General features: G+C 35.9%; 2 protein-coding genes and 1 pseudogene across 2 annotated transcripts; all 3 read left to right on the top strand.

Moving 5' to 3' along the window:
- The first annotated feature begins 876 nt into the window (after positions 1 to 876).
- Positions 877 to 1,846, top strand: LOC105720121 (olfactory receptor 52E8-like). The gene has a single exon (XM_012456421.3). The coding sequence runs from the start codon at positions 883 to 885 to the stop codon at positions 1,822 to 1,824; it is 942 nt and encodes a 313-aa protein (XP_012311844.2). The 5' UTR covers positions 877 to 882; the 3' UTR covers positions 1,825 to 1,846.
- A 1,490-nt stretch (positions 1,847 to 3,336) lies between these two features.
- LOC105720027 (olfactory receptor 52E8-like) lies at positions 3,337 to 16,309 on the top strand (annotated as a pseudogene).
- A 1,266-nt stretch (positions 16,310 to 17,575) lies between these two features.
- On the top strand, positions 17,576 to 18,523 carry LOC105720028 (olfactory receptor 52E8-like). The gene has a single exon (XM_012456341.3). The coding sequence runs from the start codon at positions 17,582 to 17,584 to the stop codon at positions 18,521 to 18,523; it is 942 nt and encodes a 313-aa protein (XP_012311764.2). The 5' UTR covers positions 17,576 to 17,581.
- Positions 18,524 to 20,247: the final 1,724 nt, after the last annotated feature.

Genomic DNA, 20,247 nt, shown 5'->3' on the forward strand with positions numbered 1-20,247 from the left:
TAATATTTAATTGTGTAGCAGGAAAAACCCTCTCTCTAGAGTTTCTTTAATGCATGTGTTTTTTAGTGGTTCTATATATGATGTAATTATGTAAATTAATCCTCATTCCATTTTTAATTTTAGATGCAAAATACTTTCCATTAATTATCTTCCTTTAATTTCCTTTAGCCAGTTTCCAAAGAGATTGGTTACATTTTTCTTTTTGCAAAGAAGTTGTCATGATCAGGGACTTGCTTATTTTCTGAAACATCACATTAAAATTTTTTGCTGTCTTGTTTTCAATTTATTAACTTAATTAACATTTAAAATTGAGAAGTCTTAAGTGGTATATAAACAATAGGCTTTTCCTCTCTGCTCTAAAAGTAAACCCACTAGTACTCTAAAACTAATTTACAAATGCATAGACACACACACACATACACACACACGTTCAGTGCACAAATGCAACCTTTAGTAAGGGACTAAGATAGATTACAAATAACAAAAATCAGCCTGAAAGTTAAGAGAAATGGGTGTAAAACTATCAGATTCATATATTCTGAGACCTTATTTTTAAATCAGTTTCTGCCTAGACTCCCCATTATAAATTTCTATCAGGCAGATAGAGATTTCTCCCCACTTTGTTCCTCATGTGTAATAAATTCTGGTAGGAAAAGTGGCAATCCAGTGAAGCTGATTTTATTATTGGTTGTGTTTCATACTTATATGAGCCCAGCAGAATAAGAGGTATTTTGCTCTTTTTCAGAGAGGAACCAAAAAAGAGTACAATGTTATTTTTTATTTTACCAGGAATCAGGATAAAGTGAGAACTGGAGCAAGAATCACTAACGGAAAGTCAATAATTGTCACTGATATGCACAACAGCGTTATGTAACAGAAAGAATGCCTATAGCTAATGTCACCCAGTTTCATCCTTCTTCATTTCTACTGCTGGGCATCCCAGGGCTGGAAGTTGTGCACATTTGGATTGGAGTCCCTTTTTTCTTCGTGTATCTTGTTGCACTTCTAGGAAATGTTGCTACCTTGTTTGTGATCCAGACTGAACAGAGTCTCCATGAGCCTATGTACTACTTTCTGGCCATGTTGGATTCCATTGACCTGGGCTTATCCACAGCCACCATCCCCAAAATGCTGGGCATCTTCTGGTTCAGCCTCAAGGAAATATCTTTTGGAGACTGCCTTTCTCAGATGTTCTTCATCCATTTCTTCACTGTCATGGAGAGCATTGTGTTGGTGGCCATGGCCTTTGACCGCTACATTGCCATTTGCAAACCCCTTCGATACACCATGATCCTCACCAGCAAAATCATCAGCCTCATTGCAGGCATTGCTGTCCTGAGGAGCCTGTACATGGTCATTCCACTGGTGTTTCTCCTCTTAAGGCTGCCCTTCTGTGAGCACCGTATCATCCCTCATACTTATTGTGAGCACATGGGCATTGCTCGTCTGGCCTGTGCCAGCATCAAAGTCAACATTATGTTTGGTCTTGGCAGCATTTCTCTCTTGTTATTAGATGTGCTCCTTATTATTCTGTCCTATGTCAAGATCCTCTATGCAGTCTTCTGCCTTCCTTCCTGGGAAGCTCGACGCAAAGCTCTCAACACCTGTAGCTCTCACATTGGTGTTATATTAGCCTTTTTTACGCCAGCATTTTTCTCTTTCTTTACACACCGTTTTGGCCATAATATCCCCCAATATATCCACATTTTCTTGGCTAATCTATATGTGGTTGTTCCACCAGCCCTCAATCCTGTAATCTATGGAGTCAGGACCAAACAGATTAGGGAGAAAGTGCTGAGGATTTTCTTCAAGACAGATCACTAACCAATTGAAGTTTGGAGGGTCTCTGTTAACATTCTTGATTCTTCCATTTTTAAAAAGTAAAGTTATCTTATTTCTGATACAGTAAAAAGAAGTAAGGCTGAGTGGAATATCACAACCAATAACTTTATCTGTGAATTGAAGCTTTTGCTTTTAAGGACAGTTATTTAAATACTGGAGTTTTTATAAACTCTACCTTTCCAAGTTTTAAAAATTTTTATTTCTGGATCCTCAAGACAGTCTTTATAAAGCATATATTATTTTTTCCACTTTCATGGTGAATATCTTGATATTTGGAAAATTTAAGTGATGTATTTATATTCCATGTTTAGTAAGATGTCGTAAGTTAAGCCAATTACATTGCCTCCAAATTATGATCATTTTCTCTTATTCCAGGATGTTTAAGAATTGAATAGAATACCGTTGCTATTTTCAGAGATCATAAACAAATTAAGTGGCTAGCCAGAATTCTTAAAATAATTAAAAGTTTCCCAAATAGTAATATCACCCTACTCTAAATGCAGTGTATATATGAAGAGACATTGATGAGTATACTTTACTCTCATACACTTACATTGTGCTCACCGTAATCCGACCTCAGTAGCTACTGCAGTTTTCCCCATGCCACATAATGATGGAGTCATAGTAATGAACTTAAATACTAAAGTATAAAAAGGAAATAATAGAATATAGGCATAACACATACATTCATATTTTATTCATTTATTTTTTACTTATTTAAATACATTTATACAATATATAATATGAATACACAGATGTATGCAGATATAGATATCAATACTTCTACCATGTCTCATGTGTAGGCTTGCAAGCAGTAGAAAGATTCAAAAACATAGTTGTTTGTCTTTAAGCACTTACGCTGGGAAAGAAGATATACTTAGTTGGTCCTAAAGTAGTGCTAATAAATGTTTTTTCCTCTGAGGATTTGCAAGTTGTGTGATAATTATCAATTTCCTTCCTAGAAGAATAACAAAAAATTTGGAGGAAAATGGTTTTAGGAAGAAGGCCTTGAATATGTGTTCTTTATTGCTGCTCTCTGCCTGCCAGTTATATGGTTAAGATACAGAATTAGGCAGTAGACCACAGAAGTCACATGTTGAGTCTATAAAGCAACGATACATAAATTTAGCTGTGATTCAGTCATCTCCTACCAAAAGCAGCCAGTACATCACTCACTGGACAACCAGATTGGAACAGAATATGCTGTGCAGAACTAGTTTTTGCCTTCTCTCCACAGACGCCATGCAGTAGTTGAGCACTCTCTGTCTTGGCAGCAGGAAAGCTACAAAGTCTTCTTAAAAGAATGAAGCGTTGAGCAGTTTATGTGTATTTTATGTCTCTTTGCTTTTAAGTCTCCTCAACAGGGAAATGTGTTAACATCAGATGTGGTGCATTTATTAAGAATCCCAAGTGGCAAAATAGATTTGGAAGGATTACCATTTTAAATCCAATGGCCAGAAAAGGCTTCTTTAACATCTAATCATTTAGAGAGACATGAATGAAGTGAAGGAGCAAGACTTTGGAAGGTATCAGAGAACAGTGTTCCAGGTTTTAGGAGTGGAAAAGGCAAAATCCTTGGGATAAAGATGAGCTTAGAATAGAGAAATGGCACAAAGTACATGCCTGGAGTGGGGGGAAGAGGAAAAAGGAGTGAGTGGTAAGAGATGTTGTCTGGTTTGTGATTCAGACTGAGCAAAGTCTCTATGAGCCTATGTACTACTATCCTGGCCATGTTGGATTCCATTGACCTGGGCTTGTCTACAGCCAACATCCCCAAAATGCTAAGTATGTTCTGGTTCAGTCTCAAGAACATAACATCTTTTGGAGGCTGCTTTTCTCAGATGTTCTTTATCCATTTCTTCACTGTCATGAAGAGCATTGTGTTGGTGGTCATGGCCTTTGGCCACTACATTGCCTTTTGCAAACTCCTTCGGTGCACCATGATCCTCACCAGCAAAACCATTAACCTCATAGCAGGCATTGCTGTCCTGAGGAGCCTGTGCATGATTGTTCCACTGCTGTTTCTCCTTCTGAGGCTGCCCTTCTCTGGGGACCATAACATCCCTCATACTTATTTTGAGCACATGGGCTTTGCCTGTCTGACCTGTGCCAGCATCAAAGTCAACATTATGTTTGGCCTTGGCAACATTTCTTTATCGTTATTGAATGTGCTCCATGTTATTCTCTCCTCTATTTGGATCCTCTATTCAGTCTTCTGCCTGCCCTCCTGGGAAGTTTTACTAAAACCACCTAACACCTGTGGTTCTCATATTGCTGTTTTCTTGGCTTTTTTTAACACCAGCATTTTTTTCTTTCTTGACACATCATTTTGGCCATAATATCCAACAATATATACATATTTGATTGACCCACCTATATGTGGTTGTTGCACCAGCCCTCAATCCTGTAATCTATGGAGTCAGGACCAGGCAGGCTCAGGAGAGAGTAATGAGGTATCAGTCCTCAAGACTGATCACTAATCCATTGGAGATCTGTCTTAGAATTCAGGTTTCTTCCATTGTTAAAAATATAGTTATCTTTTGTCTAACCTAATAGAAAGTAAGTACACAGAGTGAAATGTTGCAATCAATAACAACATGTTACAAATAACATTATTTATTTGTAAATTGAAACCTTTATCTTTAAGGGTAATAATGAGAATATTGGAATTTGTATTAAATCTACTTTTGCTAGTATGTTCCTTTCAGTTTCTGGATTCTCAAGACAATTCTATGAAGTTTATATTGCTTTTTCCACATTTTGATGAATATACTGATGTCTGGAAGGTTAAGTAATTTATTCAAATTCCCAAATTCCATATTTAATACAAAGTAATAATTTAGTCAATTAGGTTGCCTCCAAATTATAATCATTTTTTTCTTATTCTAAGATGTTAAAGAACTGAACAGAATACAGAATAAAATCGCTATTTTAAAGAGAATATGAACAGTTTAAGTGGCTGCCAAGATTCTTAAAACAATATTTACAACTTGCCCTAATATAACAATATTATCCCCATACATGCACTATATAGACAGTGATAATTATACTTTACCCACATACAATCATATTGTTCTTACCAAAATCCTACTCAGTAGTTACTATAATTTCTTTCACACACATGAAAAAGCAGGCAGTCATTAAATTAGAATTTAACTTTGATCATGTAGAAGCAGAGAGAAAAATAGTAGTTACCAGAGGCTGGGAGGGTCAGGGAGGAGGGGGTCTCTGACTAAACATAAAAATGTTTGGTTATGAGCACAAAGTTATAGTTACATAGGAAAAATAAGTTCTGGTGTTCTATTACATAATAGGGTAATTATAATTAATAATAGTACAATGTATATTACAAGATAACCAAAAGAGGTTTTTGAATGTTATCACCACAACGAAATGATACATTTTTAAAGTGATGGATTTGAAATATTACACTGTACCCCATAAATATGCAGACATTTCATGTTAATTATAAATAAAACACAACTAAAAAAGAAACTATAGTAAAGGAAATATGAAGTTAGTTGGGTCCAGGTATGATGTATGCATTTATTATATATGTACATAATTTATGTATTGATTTTTGAGCAACAAAAACATGCAAAGCTTGCAGTCTGTTATTGCTAAACACTTACATTGGGAAAGAAGAAATAATAAGTTTGTTCCAAAGTAGCGCCAAAAAATAAATTTTCCTCTGAAGATTTGAAAGGTGTGTGGTTATTAGCAGTTTCACTCATGGATGACTCACAAAGAAGTTGTCGGAGGAAGATGGTTTTAAAAAGAAGGCCTTGAATATGTGCTATTCATTGCTGCTCTGTCTGCCAATACAGTTAAGATACAGAATCAGGCAATAGATCTTGCAGGTGGCATGTCGAAATAACAATATAGCAAAGATGTCACATTGAAACTACTTGCTGTCTTGCTCATTTTATTTATTTATTTTATATTTTAAAATATTAATAGTCGTATAAACATTTATTTTAAAAGTGTGTAATGTGATAATTTGATATGTATATACATTGTGTTATGATGACCACAATCAAATTAATTAACCCATAGCCATCAATATCCATTCTGTACATTAATCCACAGAACTTGTTCTTCTTATAACTTAGTTTTTTCCCTTTTACCAATATTTCTCCATTCCTGTACATTATAGCCCCTTGTTATCACTGTTCTATTCTCTGCTTCTAAAGTCTGACTTTTTAAGATTTCATATATAATTGATCTCCTATACTCTTCATCTTTCTGCATCTGGCTTATTTCATTTAGCCTAATGTCCTCCAGGTTCATCCATATTGTTGCAAATTGCAAGATCTCTTTCCTTTTAATGACTGATTTTCTATGGTATATATACACCCAATTTTATGTATCCATCTTTATTCATCTGTTGATGGAAAGTCTTCATATCTTGACTATTATGAATAATGCTGTATGAACATGGGGATACAAACATCTTTTTGATATGCTGATTTTATTTCCTTTGAATATATACCCAGTAGTCTGACTGCTGAACCATGTAGTAATCTTATTTTTATTTTTTGAGGCAATTTCATGTTGTTTTCTACAATGGCTGTACCATGTACCTTCTGTCAACAGTATAGAAGGATTCTCTTTTCTTCACACCCTCACCAACACTTGTTACTTTTTATCTTTTTGATAACAGCTATCCTAACAGGTGTGAGATGGTATCTCATCATGGTTTGGATTTGCATTTCTTTAATAATATTTAATAATATTATTATTCAACAAATGTTTATTAATGTACAAATAATTTGCTGGGCTCAGAAAACTAGACATGATACTAGACCATAGATATTCAGAAAACTTATCGGTCTATTCTTAAGAGGACACTACTTACTGAGATCAACAGATTTGTAAAGAAAATTTCAATGCAGAATGAAGTCATAAGGAATCCGAAGATGCCTATGTAAACTGAGTAGAGGGGTGCCATCAAAACCTATAACATCAGAGAAGATCTTGAGAAATAGGTGAAACAATGTGAGTCTTGAGGATGAACGAGGATTACTCAGAAGGACAGAGAAAAAAACAGTTCAGGCAGAGAAAGCAACAAATACAATGGCTTAGAGGCATGAAGGTATGATGCATATTGGGAAATGTTTGTCATCTAGGTATATTTAGTGAAGTGCTGGGAAACGGGTAGCAGTCAATCGGTCAATATGAGATAGAAATATAGTGATGTACAAAACAGATGCAATGCCCCTCCTGGTGGAGATAATTTACTGAGGAAGACAGATGGAAAGACAGACAGACAGACACGTGCACACACACACACACATACCCAAATAATAATAATAATGATAATATTGAGATAACTCAATGTTATTTCCTTGAATATTTTTTACATCAATCCCTTATCACATAAATACTTTGTAAATATTTACAAAACACAAGATTTCCCATCTGGTAGGTTGACTATTTTGTTGTTTTCTTTGCTATGCAGAAGCGTTTTAGAGTGATACAGTTCCACTTGCTTGTGCATTAGGTGTCATATCTAAAAAAATCATCGTCAAGACTAATGTCACAGAGCCCATTTCCTATGTTTTCTTCTAAGAGTTATATGGTTTCAGAGCTTACATTGAAGTCTTTAATCCATTTGAGTTAATTTTAGTAAGTGGTAAGATAGGGGTTCAAATTCATTCTTTTGCATGTGCATATTCAGTTTTCTCAATACCATTTATTAAGGAGGCTATGTTTCCCTACTGTGTATTCTTGGTGCCCTTGTCAGAGACTGTGAACATTTGAATGGGCTTGGGGGAAGGGGTTTCTCTATTTATCTCCATTGGTTTATGTTTCAGGTTTTTATGCCAGTATGTCTACTTTACCCAAAGCAATCTTTAGATCAAAAAGATGGGAATAATAGACACTAGAAAATACTACAGGAGGGAGGGTTAAAAAACTACATTTTGGTTTCTATGATCACTACCTGGGTTATGAAACCATTCATACGCCAAACATCAGTGTCATGCAACGTAATCATGCATATGGGTTCTCAATATACTCATGTATCTGCACATGTACCCCCTGAAGCTAAAATAAAATTTGAAACAAAAATGTAATCCCTATAAAAATTCCAATGCCATTTTTTTTAGAAATAGAAAAAAAATCCTAAAATAAAAATGGTACCACAAAAGATGCTAAATAGCTAATGCGATTTTGAGAAAGAATTTCAAATCTGGAGGTATCACACTTTGTGCTTTCAAACTATATTACAAAGCTATAGTAATCAAGTCAATATGGTACTGTCATAATTTATTTAAAGAACATTGAAAATTGAGAAATTTTATATTTTTTGATGCATACGATTAAACAAGTAAATTGCTTCTTATCAGACTCAGACCCTCTATTATTCACCAATGCCTATAAAAATGTGTACACATACACCCAAACACACACATACACTATTTTTAATGTCTACAAAATTCCTAATCAGGGCATGGTTGAGATTATGAATACAAAATAAATCACCATGTACATTACAAAAAACAATGGGTGTAAAACTACCAGATACAAAGACCCTGGAACTTTATTTTCTCATCTGTTTCTGGCCAGACTCCCAATTATGGATTTCTACTGGGGCAATATGTTTCTCCTCTCTTCTTCATGTAATAGTAGGAAAGGTGGCAGCACAGTGAGGCTAATTTTATTCCTGGCCTGTTTAATGGTTAAATGAGACTAGCAAAACAAGAGGATAAAATTTTAGCATTTTTCTGAAAGGAACCAAAATAGGTTACAATGTTATTTTACATTTTGCCAGAAATCAAGATAAAGTGAGAAGTGGTACAAGTATCACTAATGGGAAGTCTATTAAAGTTCTTTCTGGTATGCACAACAGCTTTATGTGGAAGAAAGATTGTCTATCCCTAATGACATCCAGTGTCTTCCTTCTTCATTCCTACTGCTGGGCATCTTAGTGCTAGAAGATGTGTACATTTGGATTGGATTCCCTTTTTTGTGTGTGTATCTCATTGTAATCTTGGGAAATACTGTTCTCTGGTTTGTTATCCAGACAGAGCAGAGTCTCCATTAGCCCTGTACTACTTCCTGGCCATGTTGGATTCCATTGACCTGGGCTGGTCTTCAGCCACCATTCCTGAATTCTAGAAATCCTCTTGTTCAGTCTCAAGGAAATATCTTTTGGAGGCTGCCTTTCTCAAAAAAGCTATGACTTAATAAACAAATTCAGCAAAGGTGCATGAAACATGACAAATACAAAAATAAATTATATTTCTATAAACTATCAATAAATAATCTAAGATTAAACTAAGAAAGTAACTGTCTTTACAAAAGAATAACATTCCCAGGAATGCATTTAGCTAAGAAAAGTCAAGATTTGCACAAAGGAAACTCAAAATATTGCTGAGGAAATAGAAGAACTCAATAAATGGAAAGACATCCTGTGTTCATGTATGGAAGAATTAATACTGTAAAATTGCCAGTTTAAGGATTCTACACAATCCACACCAAAATCCCACCAACTTCTTTTGCACAAATGTAAAATAAGATCCTGAATTTTATATTGAATTGCAAAGGGTCCCAAATAGTCAAATGAATGTTGAGAAACAAAGTTGAAGGGCTCATACTTCCTAATTTCAAACCTTCGTATAAGACTACAGTAGTAATACAGCATGATGCTGACATGCAGACTGAAATATAGATCAATGGAATAGAGTTGAGAGTCTAGAAGTAAATTCATTTATCTATGGTCAAATGTCTATGGTCATGATAATTCAATGCAGGAAAGACTAGTCTTTAAAAAGTGGTCCTGGAACAACTGGATATTCACATGCAGAAAGAAAAATTGAAACTTTCTAAAAATGAACTCAAGATTAATCAAAGACTCAATTATAAGAACCATAACTAAAACATCTTAGAAGAAAATATAAGAATAAGCCTTCATTACCTTGGATTTGGCAGTGGTTTCTTACACAAAAATTTAAAACACAAACAAGAGAATAAATTGATAAATTGTAAACTAAGTTTTTCCAAAATCTTAACAAAAGTTCTATAGTCACACTCTTAATTTAATCTTTGTCTTAGAGCCATCTCTTATTGTTTTATTTTTTTATTCTTATTTATTTATTTTTCTTTTTTGCAGTCAGGAGAGGCTGAGAATGAAAGGCCTTGATTTTTGAAACCAGGAAGTCCTGCCGCATTTATATATATTTATATTTATAGATTTTGTGGGAAAATGAAATAATTCTATTTTTGACTGATTTATCTTTATCCATATTTTGTTATATATAGCTAAAAGAAATCACTTGCAGCTTTCAAAATTCTGCCCAGATATCTCTTCAGCCAAATCCACCAGTGCATTTTGAGTATTTCTTATTTTTTACATTACTGAAGACAAGAGTTTGATCAGGCATTTTGGGTCTATATAAAAAGTATTCATTTCTTTCAGCTCCCAAGTCTGTCTTCCTCACTTTTCTTCCTGCCTTCATCTTCAGTCTCCTTAAAGCCCATCAATCTTCCACTCGATGCATGGCTCCTAAACCTGGGACATATGTTTTGGGTTTTATTAAAATGGAATGTAATTTAGGATAGTAAATTTTCTTTTGCTTTTCTATTCCTCTGTATATAACACCCTGTGGAGGAAAAGTTAAATATGAAATTCGAACTCAATTGAACGTGGGCACAAACAATGGTCACCAAGTCCTAGAACAGGTTGTGTGAGCCCCTTGAGGACTTCATCCAGCACTGTTTCAAAGAAATCTCTTTTTCAATTGATTCCTATACGTTAGTTATTGAAAAACTATAGACAATTGCAAAACACAAGTTGACCTTTTTGTGTTTCTGGAGCCCAGTCATGAAAGGTCCTCGTACTGGACCTCATGCCAAACAACTTGTTACAAAAAGAGCTAGGGTCCCAAACTGCACTGAAGTTTCACGAGACCTCTCCTCATCTGTGCATGGACAGGTGGCCGACTCTGGAGCTCAGGCTGTTGCTTCCCAGTCTGGTGTTGAATTCTCCATAGTCTGGTGAGTGTAGTGTCCAACTCTGGAGTCCAGGCTGTTGGTTCCTGGTCTGGTGGTGAATCCTCCATAGTTTGGTGAGGGTAAACATATATATATTTGCATATATATATGTACATATGTATATCTTTTCCTTCTCTATCTCCCATTGCAATTTGTTTATTATATCATATATTATATCAAGCAATTATGTCAATCTGCTTATTATATCAATTTGCTTGTTATATCATTTGCTTATTATATCTGCTTGCCATTTACATGGTATGAAGATTGTTTACCCTTAAAGGTATTGTGTGTGTGTATTTTCTTTTCCCTTTACACGTTTCCCACACAGAACACACCCCAAAACTTGATGGTTTAAAATGGTAAATCAAACAAGCAATGGGGAAAGGATCCCCTATTTAATAAATTGTGTTGGGAAAACTGGCTAGCCATATACAGAGAACTGAAACTGGACCCCTTCTTTATACTTTATACAAAAATTAATTCCAGTTGGATTAACGATTTAAACATGAGACCTAACACCATAAAAACCCTAGGAGAAAACCTATGCACTACCATTCAGGACATAGGCATAGGCAAGGACTTCATGACTAAAACACCAAAAGCAACGACAACAAAAGCCGAAATAGAAAAATGAGATCTAATTAAGCTTAAGAGTTTCTGCACAGCAAAAGAAACTGTCACTAGAGTGAACTGGCAACCAAAAGAATGGGAAAAATTTTTTGCAATCTACCCATCTGACAAAGGACTAATATCCAGAATCTACAGAGAACTTAAACAAATTTACAAGTAAAAAGCAACCCCATCAAAAAGTGGGTAGAAGATGTGAACAGACACTTTTCAAAAGAATACATTTATGCAGCCAACAAACATAAGAAAAAAAGCTCATCACTGGTCATTAGAGAAATCCAAATCAAAACCACACTGAGATACCATCTCATGCCAGTTAGAATGGTGATCATTAAAAAATCAAGAGACAACAGATGCTAGAGAGGATTATAAATCATTTTACTATAAAGACACATGCACACATATGTTTATTTTGGCACTGTTTGCAAGAGCAAAGACTTGGAACCAACCAAAATGCCCATCAATGATAGACTGGAAAAAGAAAATGTGGCACATATGCACCATGGAATACTGTGCAGCCATAAAAAAGGATGAGTTCATGTCCTTTGCAGGGACATGGATAAAGCTGGAAACCATCATTTTCAGTAAACTGAGACAAGAACAGAAAACCAAATACAGCATATTCTCACTCATAAGTGAGTGCTGAACGATGAGAACACATGGATACCAGGGAGCGGAACATCACACACTGGTGCCTGTCGGGGAGTGGGGGCTAGAGGAGGGATAGCAGGGGGTGGAGGGATTGGGGAGGGCTAACATTAGGAGAAATACCTAATGTAGATGACAGTGGAGGCAACAAACCACCATGGCACGTGTATACCTATGTAACAAAGCTGCACATTCTGCACACGTACGCCAGAACTTAAAGTATAAAAAAAATGGTAAATCAAGTTTTTTTTGTGTTCGTAGATTCTGTATTTCAGGCCTTCTGAAAGAGGTTAGTGAGGAAGGCTCTTTTTTCTCTACAAAATCTAGAGCCTCAGTTGAGATGACTCAAATAGCTGAGAATTACTTAAACAGCTGGGGCTCGATAATCCAGGGCTAGTTTATCCACTTCCACGCCTGGTGCTTGAGCTGGGATCCTGGATGGGTAGGCTCAGCTGAGACTTCTGAATAGAGCAGCTACATCCTGGAGCACCATTCATTTATGGCATCTCAAAAACAGTTGAGTCTCTTGTTTGGAAGCTCAGGCTTCTCAAAACAAACTTACTTAACATCTGATTTAGATGCATGGCCTTTTATGAAATAACCTAAGAAATAACAAAATGTCACTTCTGTTAGTCAATATCACAAATTGACACTTGATGAAAGGAGGATCAAGTAACTGGCAAACTTTTTAAACCACTGCATTAATATTGATAATTTACTCTTGCCTTATGTGTCTTCAGTGCTTTTTTAAAAATTTCTTTTCTCTCTCTGTTTCATTCTGGTTATTTAAATCCCACTAATCTAAATCAGAGGTTAGCACTGTTTTTTCTCTAAAAGACCAGAGAGTAAATATTTTGGGCTTTTGGGCCATTTATGGTGTCTGTCACATATTCTTCTTCCTTCTCCTTATTCTTTACTAACTTTCTCTGAAGGCAAAAACTATTTTTAGCTTACTGGCTGGAAAACAGCAGGGCATGAAATTAATTTGGCCCACAGTTTACAGCTTGTTCTAAGGTTTCCTTAGAATGACCAATATTCTGTTACAATCTTCTGTCAAGTTTGCATTTTTTTTTGTCATTACTTTTTATTTCTAGGACTTCGTTTTGATTTTTCTTATGGGCTCCAGTTCCCTTGGGAAAGTCTCCACCTTGTCAACTATTTTCTGGACTATACTGATCACAATAATCCTAAAGTCCCTGTACGATATGTCCAGTATTTGTTTGAAAAATTGTAGATGCTTTTGAAGGTATTATTCTGCTACAGAAAATATTTAGTTTGTTTTTTTGCCAGATTTCACCAGTATTTCATCTTTGTAAGAATCTGTCTACTACTGAGATGTAGCTTTCCAGAAGTATTTACTATACTACGTCCTTCTTGGTATGTCCTGAACACTAATGTTTGTCTCCTTAGCACTGCAAGACTGCCAAAAATTATGAGCTGCTTTTTGTTTGCTATGTCCATTTGCCTTATGCAAATTGAGATTAAGTAAGTGGCTTTATAAAAAGAACGGTTCAGATTTTGCGGCTCACTTTTTTGTACGTCTTTTCATTCTGAGATCTTGGTTACTCATGTCCTGGCTGCTTTTGGAGCTTCCAATAATTTTTTTTTCCATTCAGCAGTGATAATTTGTCAAAGCTCTGCAAGTTTCCTTGTGTCTAAGTGGTTGTCTGCCCTCTTTCTCTGCTCCTATAGTCATTAAACAACCAATAGGGAAATGTGAGTAAGAAGTTATGCTCACCTTAGTGAGTTTCCATCTCTCCAGGATCCTGGCCTTTTATGTTATTGCCTTATCCAGACTTTCACCTACATGTTTTATGAGAAGCAGGGCAAAGGAAATGCATATATATATATATATATATATATACACACACACCAGGATTTAAGGATAACAGAGAAGATGCAAACAAAGAGTAATGGAAACCTGGTGGAATATATTATAGAAGAAGAGGGCAAAGACTTAACTTTCCAGTCGTTAAGTAGGAGCTTATGTTTTTAATTTGGAAAGCAGAAATAATACAGAATCTACCACTGGAAAATAAAAAAGGAGATTATTCTTGCCCCATAGTTCCAGCATAGAGAGGAATGTTTCTTAGGTAAACTCTCCAGTGAATGTCACGTAGTCAATGCCAAGAACCCAGGGATACTTCCCATCCCAGTGGAAGCAGGGCTACAGCACCACTATAAATGCCTACCTTTGCTTACGAAAGTGTGAATCCAGAGAGATATCAGATGATGTTTGCAAAATTGAGACTTTCAGAGATATTTGGAAAGAAAGGTAAGATTGCATAATACTGGTTAGGGCTATGGGAAGCAACATGGGAGATAAGGAATGAATTCATGCTAAGCTAAGATAGAGATGTGGAGGGAAAATACAGAGAGATGGAAAAAAGATAAAGAACACACAGATAAACTTTGGGCATTTCGAATTTTATACCCATAAATTATCATGACTATATACTGTCATACATATGCAAATATCTCTTTGCATCCATAATCCTAAACATGCAGCTACAGATGAGATGCTGACAGAAAAAGTCTGTATCGGCTCAGCTACTTTTTCTTTTTCACTTTATATGCTAGGGATCAAATGTGGATATCAAGAAGTCAAGGATTATATTTTTCTGGTACTGAGAGCGTTGTCAAACCTAGTAAAGGAGACCAACAAGTATGATTTTCAATGAAGGAACTCATGAATGAATAAATTATAAAGCATAACCATGAATGTTGGTAGAGTTGAATTTGTTACCTTGTTTGTTTTTCATAGAACCCAAGAATAAGGTAGGAAAGCAGAAGAGAAATGCTCTTTTATATCTCCGTTTCTGATGAGTACCACCCAAATACGAACTCCTACAACTTCCAGGCATTTACCCCTAAAGCCTATCATTTTCACACTGTTTCCAAAATTGATAACATGTAGATGGTGCAGGTTGTTTTACAGCAGCATATGTCATGGGATTGGAAACAGACAGATATAAGATTAAAACGTATATAGGAGGGTTTATTGATCTCAACCTACTGATATTTTGGGCAACATAATTCTTTGCTCTGGGAAGTCTTCACTTCAGGATATTCAGCAGCATCCCTGACATCTATACACTTGATACCAGTAGCACTTACTCGAAGCTGTGATGATCACAGGTGTGCTCAGACATTATCACATATTCCCTAGGGGTAAAGTTGCCCCTGATTGCACACCACTGGTGCCGAAAATCTGTTCTTATTCTTACCAGTTTCAGGACATGAAATGGTGTTCATGACCGTGGGGCAAGGCAGGTTGATGGATGGAAGCTGCCAAATATGGAAGGACAATGATTACCATGATGCAGAACTGAGAAAATTGCTGTTTGATGTAAGTTCATTTTGGGATGTTAGAAATCATGGTTTCAGAGGAGAGAATAAGACCCAGTCTCATCACTGTAGCTGGCAAATATTTGGGGATCCATGAAAACACGTTGGTAGATAGACTAGATCACTATATACTTCTGGGGAATGTATAAGTGACAGGTTGGTTTGCTCAGTGTTTATTAATTAGGAAGAGTGGCTAATTCAGCTCTTAGGAAGGCATCGATTCTGGAGAATGCACCTGGATAATCAGGATTGGGATTGGAATGGGCTTTCTTCAATCCTACCTCATGCTCTAGGTAGGACTTGAGAATGACTGAGACACTTATCAGTTGACAAGTAGAGATATCGATCTCCGGAATCTGAAGAAGGCTACATAGAGGGCCACAGAGTGTAAGTCCTGAATGGAAACTCCCCCTGTAAAGTAGGGCCACTGAGAATTTTGATTTCTCTTCTCAATTTGTACATCTTTTTCTCTTTACCTGCAATAAACTTCCTATACTATTTTGTCTGTAAAACTGTAGTTGGCTTTGATCTATTCTACCCCCTCCGTGGAGCTTCTTTGTCCTAATACATACTGACAATATTTTCCATTTTTTTCTACCATAAATACATTTTATTCTGATTTTATTTTTTCAATTATGTCTTCCTCACTATATTGTGAAAACATTGACCAAGTCTTATTTAAAATTTCTATCTAAATTTCTATTTAGTATCCCCAAATTTCTCTTCTTTTTGCTATTTCTAATAGGTTCCAGCTGGACAGCATTCTTTGCTAGAGGCTGTCCAGCTGGAACCTATTACAAATAGCAAAAAGAAGAGAATTTATCCTGGGTTAAAGGGGCAATGATGTTTTTTTTAATATCTCCATTTCTGATGGGTACCACCCAAATACAAACTTCCACAACTTCCAGGCATTTATCCCTAAAGCCTATCATTTTCACGCTATTTCCAAAGTTGTTTCATCTGAGGAAGTTACCCAGCAATAAGCTTCTCCTTTCTTGATTAAAAAAAATTTGGAATAAATAAATCTAACATTTTGTCACTCAAGCTAGTTGCTATATAGCAAACCATTTAATAATAATTTTATTTAGTGTTTTAAAAGGTCCAGAAAAAACATCCAGATCTGGAATTAAGGACAGCTTTGTTGGACTACCAATTTCAAGGGTACCTAACATGATATGCCATTTTCCATGCATAAGGAAGGTAAAATAGAATTTGAATACAGTAGAGCCCAGAAAATTAGAAACTCTGTAGGTGTCTCTGATTGACCCTCATGAGATAATTTCCTTAATGAGTTTGAAATTTTGCATATTTGGTAGATAATCAGACCATTTCAATTTAAGATATTGCATAAACTCAAGTTTTACCCTAACTTTAAAAGTGCTTGTGCAAAATGTTTTCATCTGTGCCTTTATTCATGATACAAAATATTTTGGATGAAGATTGCTTTTGGAAGACCAAGTTAAGGTGAAAATTACATTTCTAATCATACGGGTCGTGCTGGTTGTTGTTATTTCCTCTCTTACTCCTTTGCTTGACAAACATGTTTTCTGAGAACTTATACATGTGAAGTTTTAGGTGCATAAATAAACAAAAGTAAATGTGTAGTTTCTGTTTTCAGACGTATATATGTATAATTAAGTATATGTGTTTATATATAAATAACTCTAAACAGTAATATATATTAATAGATATGACATATTAATGACCGATTTCTCTAATAGGAGAATGAATTGGATTACCTAAATTATATATCACATGCATTAGCTGCTATATTTGTAACATCACCAGATGCAGAGAGCAAAGACATTTATGATTCTCACTTCTTACCCCAAATATTACCTGATAGATAGATATCTTCTCCTCTCTCTTCTTGTTCAACCTTTTGTGGAAGAAAAGATCTGGTGAAGAGTAAGGCTAACTCTATTCCTGGAACTATCTGATGTTGAGATAAGGATGGCATAAAGTGTTGATAATATCAAATGAAATAAAAGAAGTACTAAAATGTGATTTTGCATTTTACCAGGAGTCTGAAGAAAGAAGAAAGTGGAACAAAAATCACTAATGAGAAGCCAATTTCTAACTCTGATACACACAGTCACCAATAGTGGCAGGGAGGATGGCCATTTCTAATGACACCCAGCTCCATCCTTCTTCATTCCTGCTCCAGGGCATCCCAGGGCTGGAAGATGTGCACATCTGGATTGGATTTCCTTTCTTCTTTGTGTATCTTGTTGCACTCCTGGGAAACACCGCTGTCTTGTTTGTGATCCAGACTGAGCAGAGTCTCCATGAGCCTATGTACTACTTTCTGGCCATGTTGGATTCCATTGACCTGGGCTTATCCACAGCCACCATCCCCAAAATGCTGGGCATCTTCTGGTTCAGCCTCAAGGAAATATCTTTTGGAGGCTGCCTTTCTCAGATGTTCTTCATCCATTTCTTCACTGCCATGGAGAGCATTGTGTTGGTGACCATGGCCTTTGACCGCTACATTGCCATTTGCAAACCCCTTCGATACACCATGATCCTCACCAGCAAAATCATCAGCCTCATTGCAGGCATTGCTGTCCTGAGGAGCCTGTGTATGGTGGCTCCACTGGTGTTTCTTCTCCTAAGGTTGCCTTTCTGTGAGCACCGTATCATCCCTCATACTTACTGTGAGCACATGGGCATTGCCCGTCTGGCCTGTGCCAGCATCAAAGTCAACATAATATTTGGCCTTGGGGCTGTATTTATTTTATCGTTAGATGTAATTTTTATTATACTTTCCTATGTGAGGATCCTCTATGCAGTCTTCTGCTTGCCCTCCTGGGAGGCCCGGCTCAAAGCTCTCAATACCTGTGGCTCCCACATTGGTGTCATTTTAGCTTTTTTTACACCAGCATTTTTCTCTTTCTTGACACATCGTTTTGGCCATAATATCCCTCAATATATCCACATCCTCTTAGCCAATCTATATGTAGTTGTTCCACCAGCCCTCAATCCTGTAATCTATGGGGTCAGGACCAAGCAGATTCGAAAGCAAGTATTGAGGATCTTTTTCTTAAAAGATGGTTAACCACCAGTCGTCTTAAAATGTCTAATAATTAATATTTCCTCCATATGTTCATGGTAAGGAGTGTATCACCTAAAAAGAGAGAATGCAGGTAGCAAGGATGAATATGAACAGTAATGACATTCCTTTCTCCACAACGTTTTGAGTTTAAGCACAGTAATGAGTTTATTGATGGTAATAATATAATCTGTAAAGATTGCATCTTTCATAAAGTGCTTACACTTATATTGCTTGGTCACCCAAGGTAACCCTACAAAGGAGTTATTCTTTAGTTTTCAGATTAATAGCTTAATACTTAAGACTGTAAAATGTTTCATCTGAGGATCCAAATATTAGTGAGGACTAGTTAATTAAGCTACAAATTTAAAATTTTTGCAGTTTCTGAATCACCAAAGGGACTAGGAAAGCAATGGAATAAAATTTCTTCAGTCATTATAGATAATTTTGGTGACAGGATTCTCAAAATATCAATAAGACATCAATTAATTCATTGGCACTTACTGTTTTAAATAATTTACTGAAATTGACATACTTGTTTGTTATGTGAACTCTATGATAAGGTAACTGTTAAAATTTCCATTTTCATATTAGTGAACTGTAGTTCAGAAAATTCTGCAGTAACAGATTATAATTGGTAGTTTGGATCCAGATACCTAGAGTAACAAAAGCAGACATACATTTAAAAGTGGATGAAATAGAACAGGAAATAATGGTGCATAATTATAGAGGATACATTTATTACATTAATATTTATGAACTTCTATATGCACCATGTTGTATTTGGCCGTTTGGTTGAAGGACAGATACAATGGTAGAATCCTATGGCCTGAGAAATCAACAATGGGAGGCTTTTAAGTTTAAGAACATTATGCTATATATTTACATGTTAATTTACATGTGGAAGAGGCTTTTTAGAAACTTTGTGATAATACTCTAGATGGATTAAAGATCTAAACATAAGACCTAACACCATAAAAACTCTAGAAGAAAACCTAGGTAAAACCATTCAGGACATAGGCATGGGCAAGGAGTTCATGGCTAAAACACCAAAAGCAATGGCAACAAAAGCCAAAATAGACAAATGGGATCTAATTTAACTCCAGAGCTTCTGTACACAAAGGAAACAATCATTAGAGCGAACTAGCAGCCAACAAAATGGGAAACATTTTTGCAATCTACCCATCTGACAAAAGGCGAATATCCAGAATCTACAAAGAACTAAAACAGATTTACAAGAAAAAAACAAACAAGCCCATTCAAAAGTGGGTGAAGGTTATAAACAGACACTTTACAAAAGAAGACATCTATGAGGACAACAAACATATGAAAAAAGGCTCATCATCACTGGTCATCAGAGAAATGCAAATCAAAACCACATTGAGATACCATCTCATGCCAGTTAGACTGGCAATCATTTAAAAATCTGGAGGCAAAAGATGCTGGAGAGGATGTGGAGAAATAGGAACACTTTTACACTGTTGGTGGAAGTGCAAATTAGTGCAACCATTGTGGAAGACAGTATGGCAATTACTCAAGGACCTAAAAATAGAAATATCATTGGACCCAGCAATCCCATTACTGGGTGTATACCCAAAGAACTACAAATCATTCTACTATAAAGACACATGCACATGTATGTTCATTGCGGCACTATTTACAATAGCAAAGACCTGGAACCAACCAAGATGTCCATCAACAATAGACTGGATAAAGAAAATGTGGCACAT

Source organism: Aotus nancymaae, unplaced genomic scaffold (genome assembly GCF_030222135.1).
Source record: "Aotus nancymaae isolate 86718 unplaced genomic scaffold, 86718_ANA_hifiasm-v0.15.2.pri h1tg000059l, whole genome shotgun sequence".
NCBI lineage: Eukaryota > Metazoa > Chordata > Mammalia > Primates > Aotidae > Aotus > Aotus nancymaae.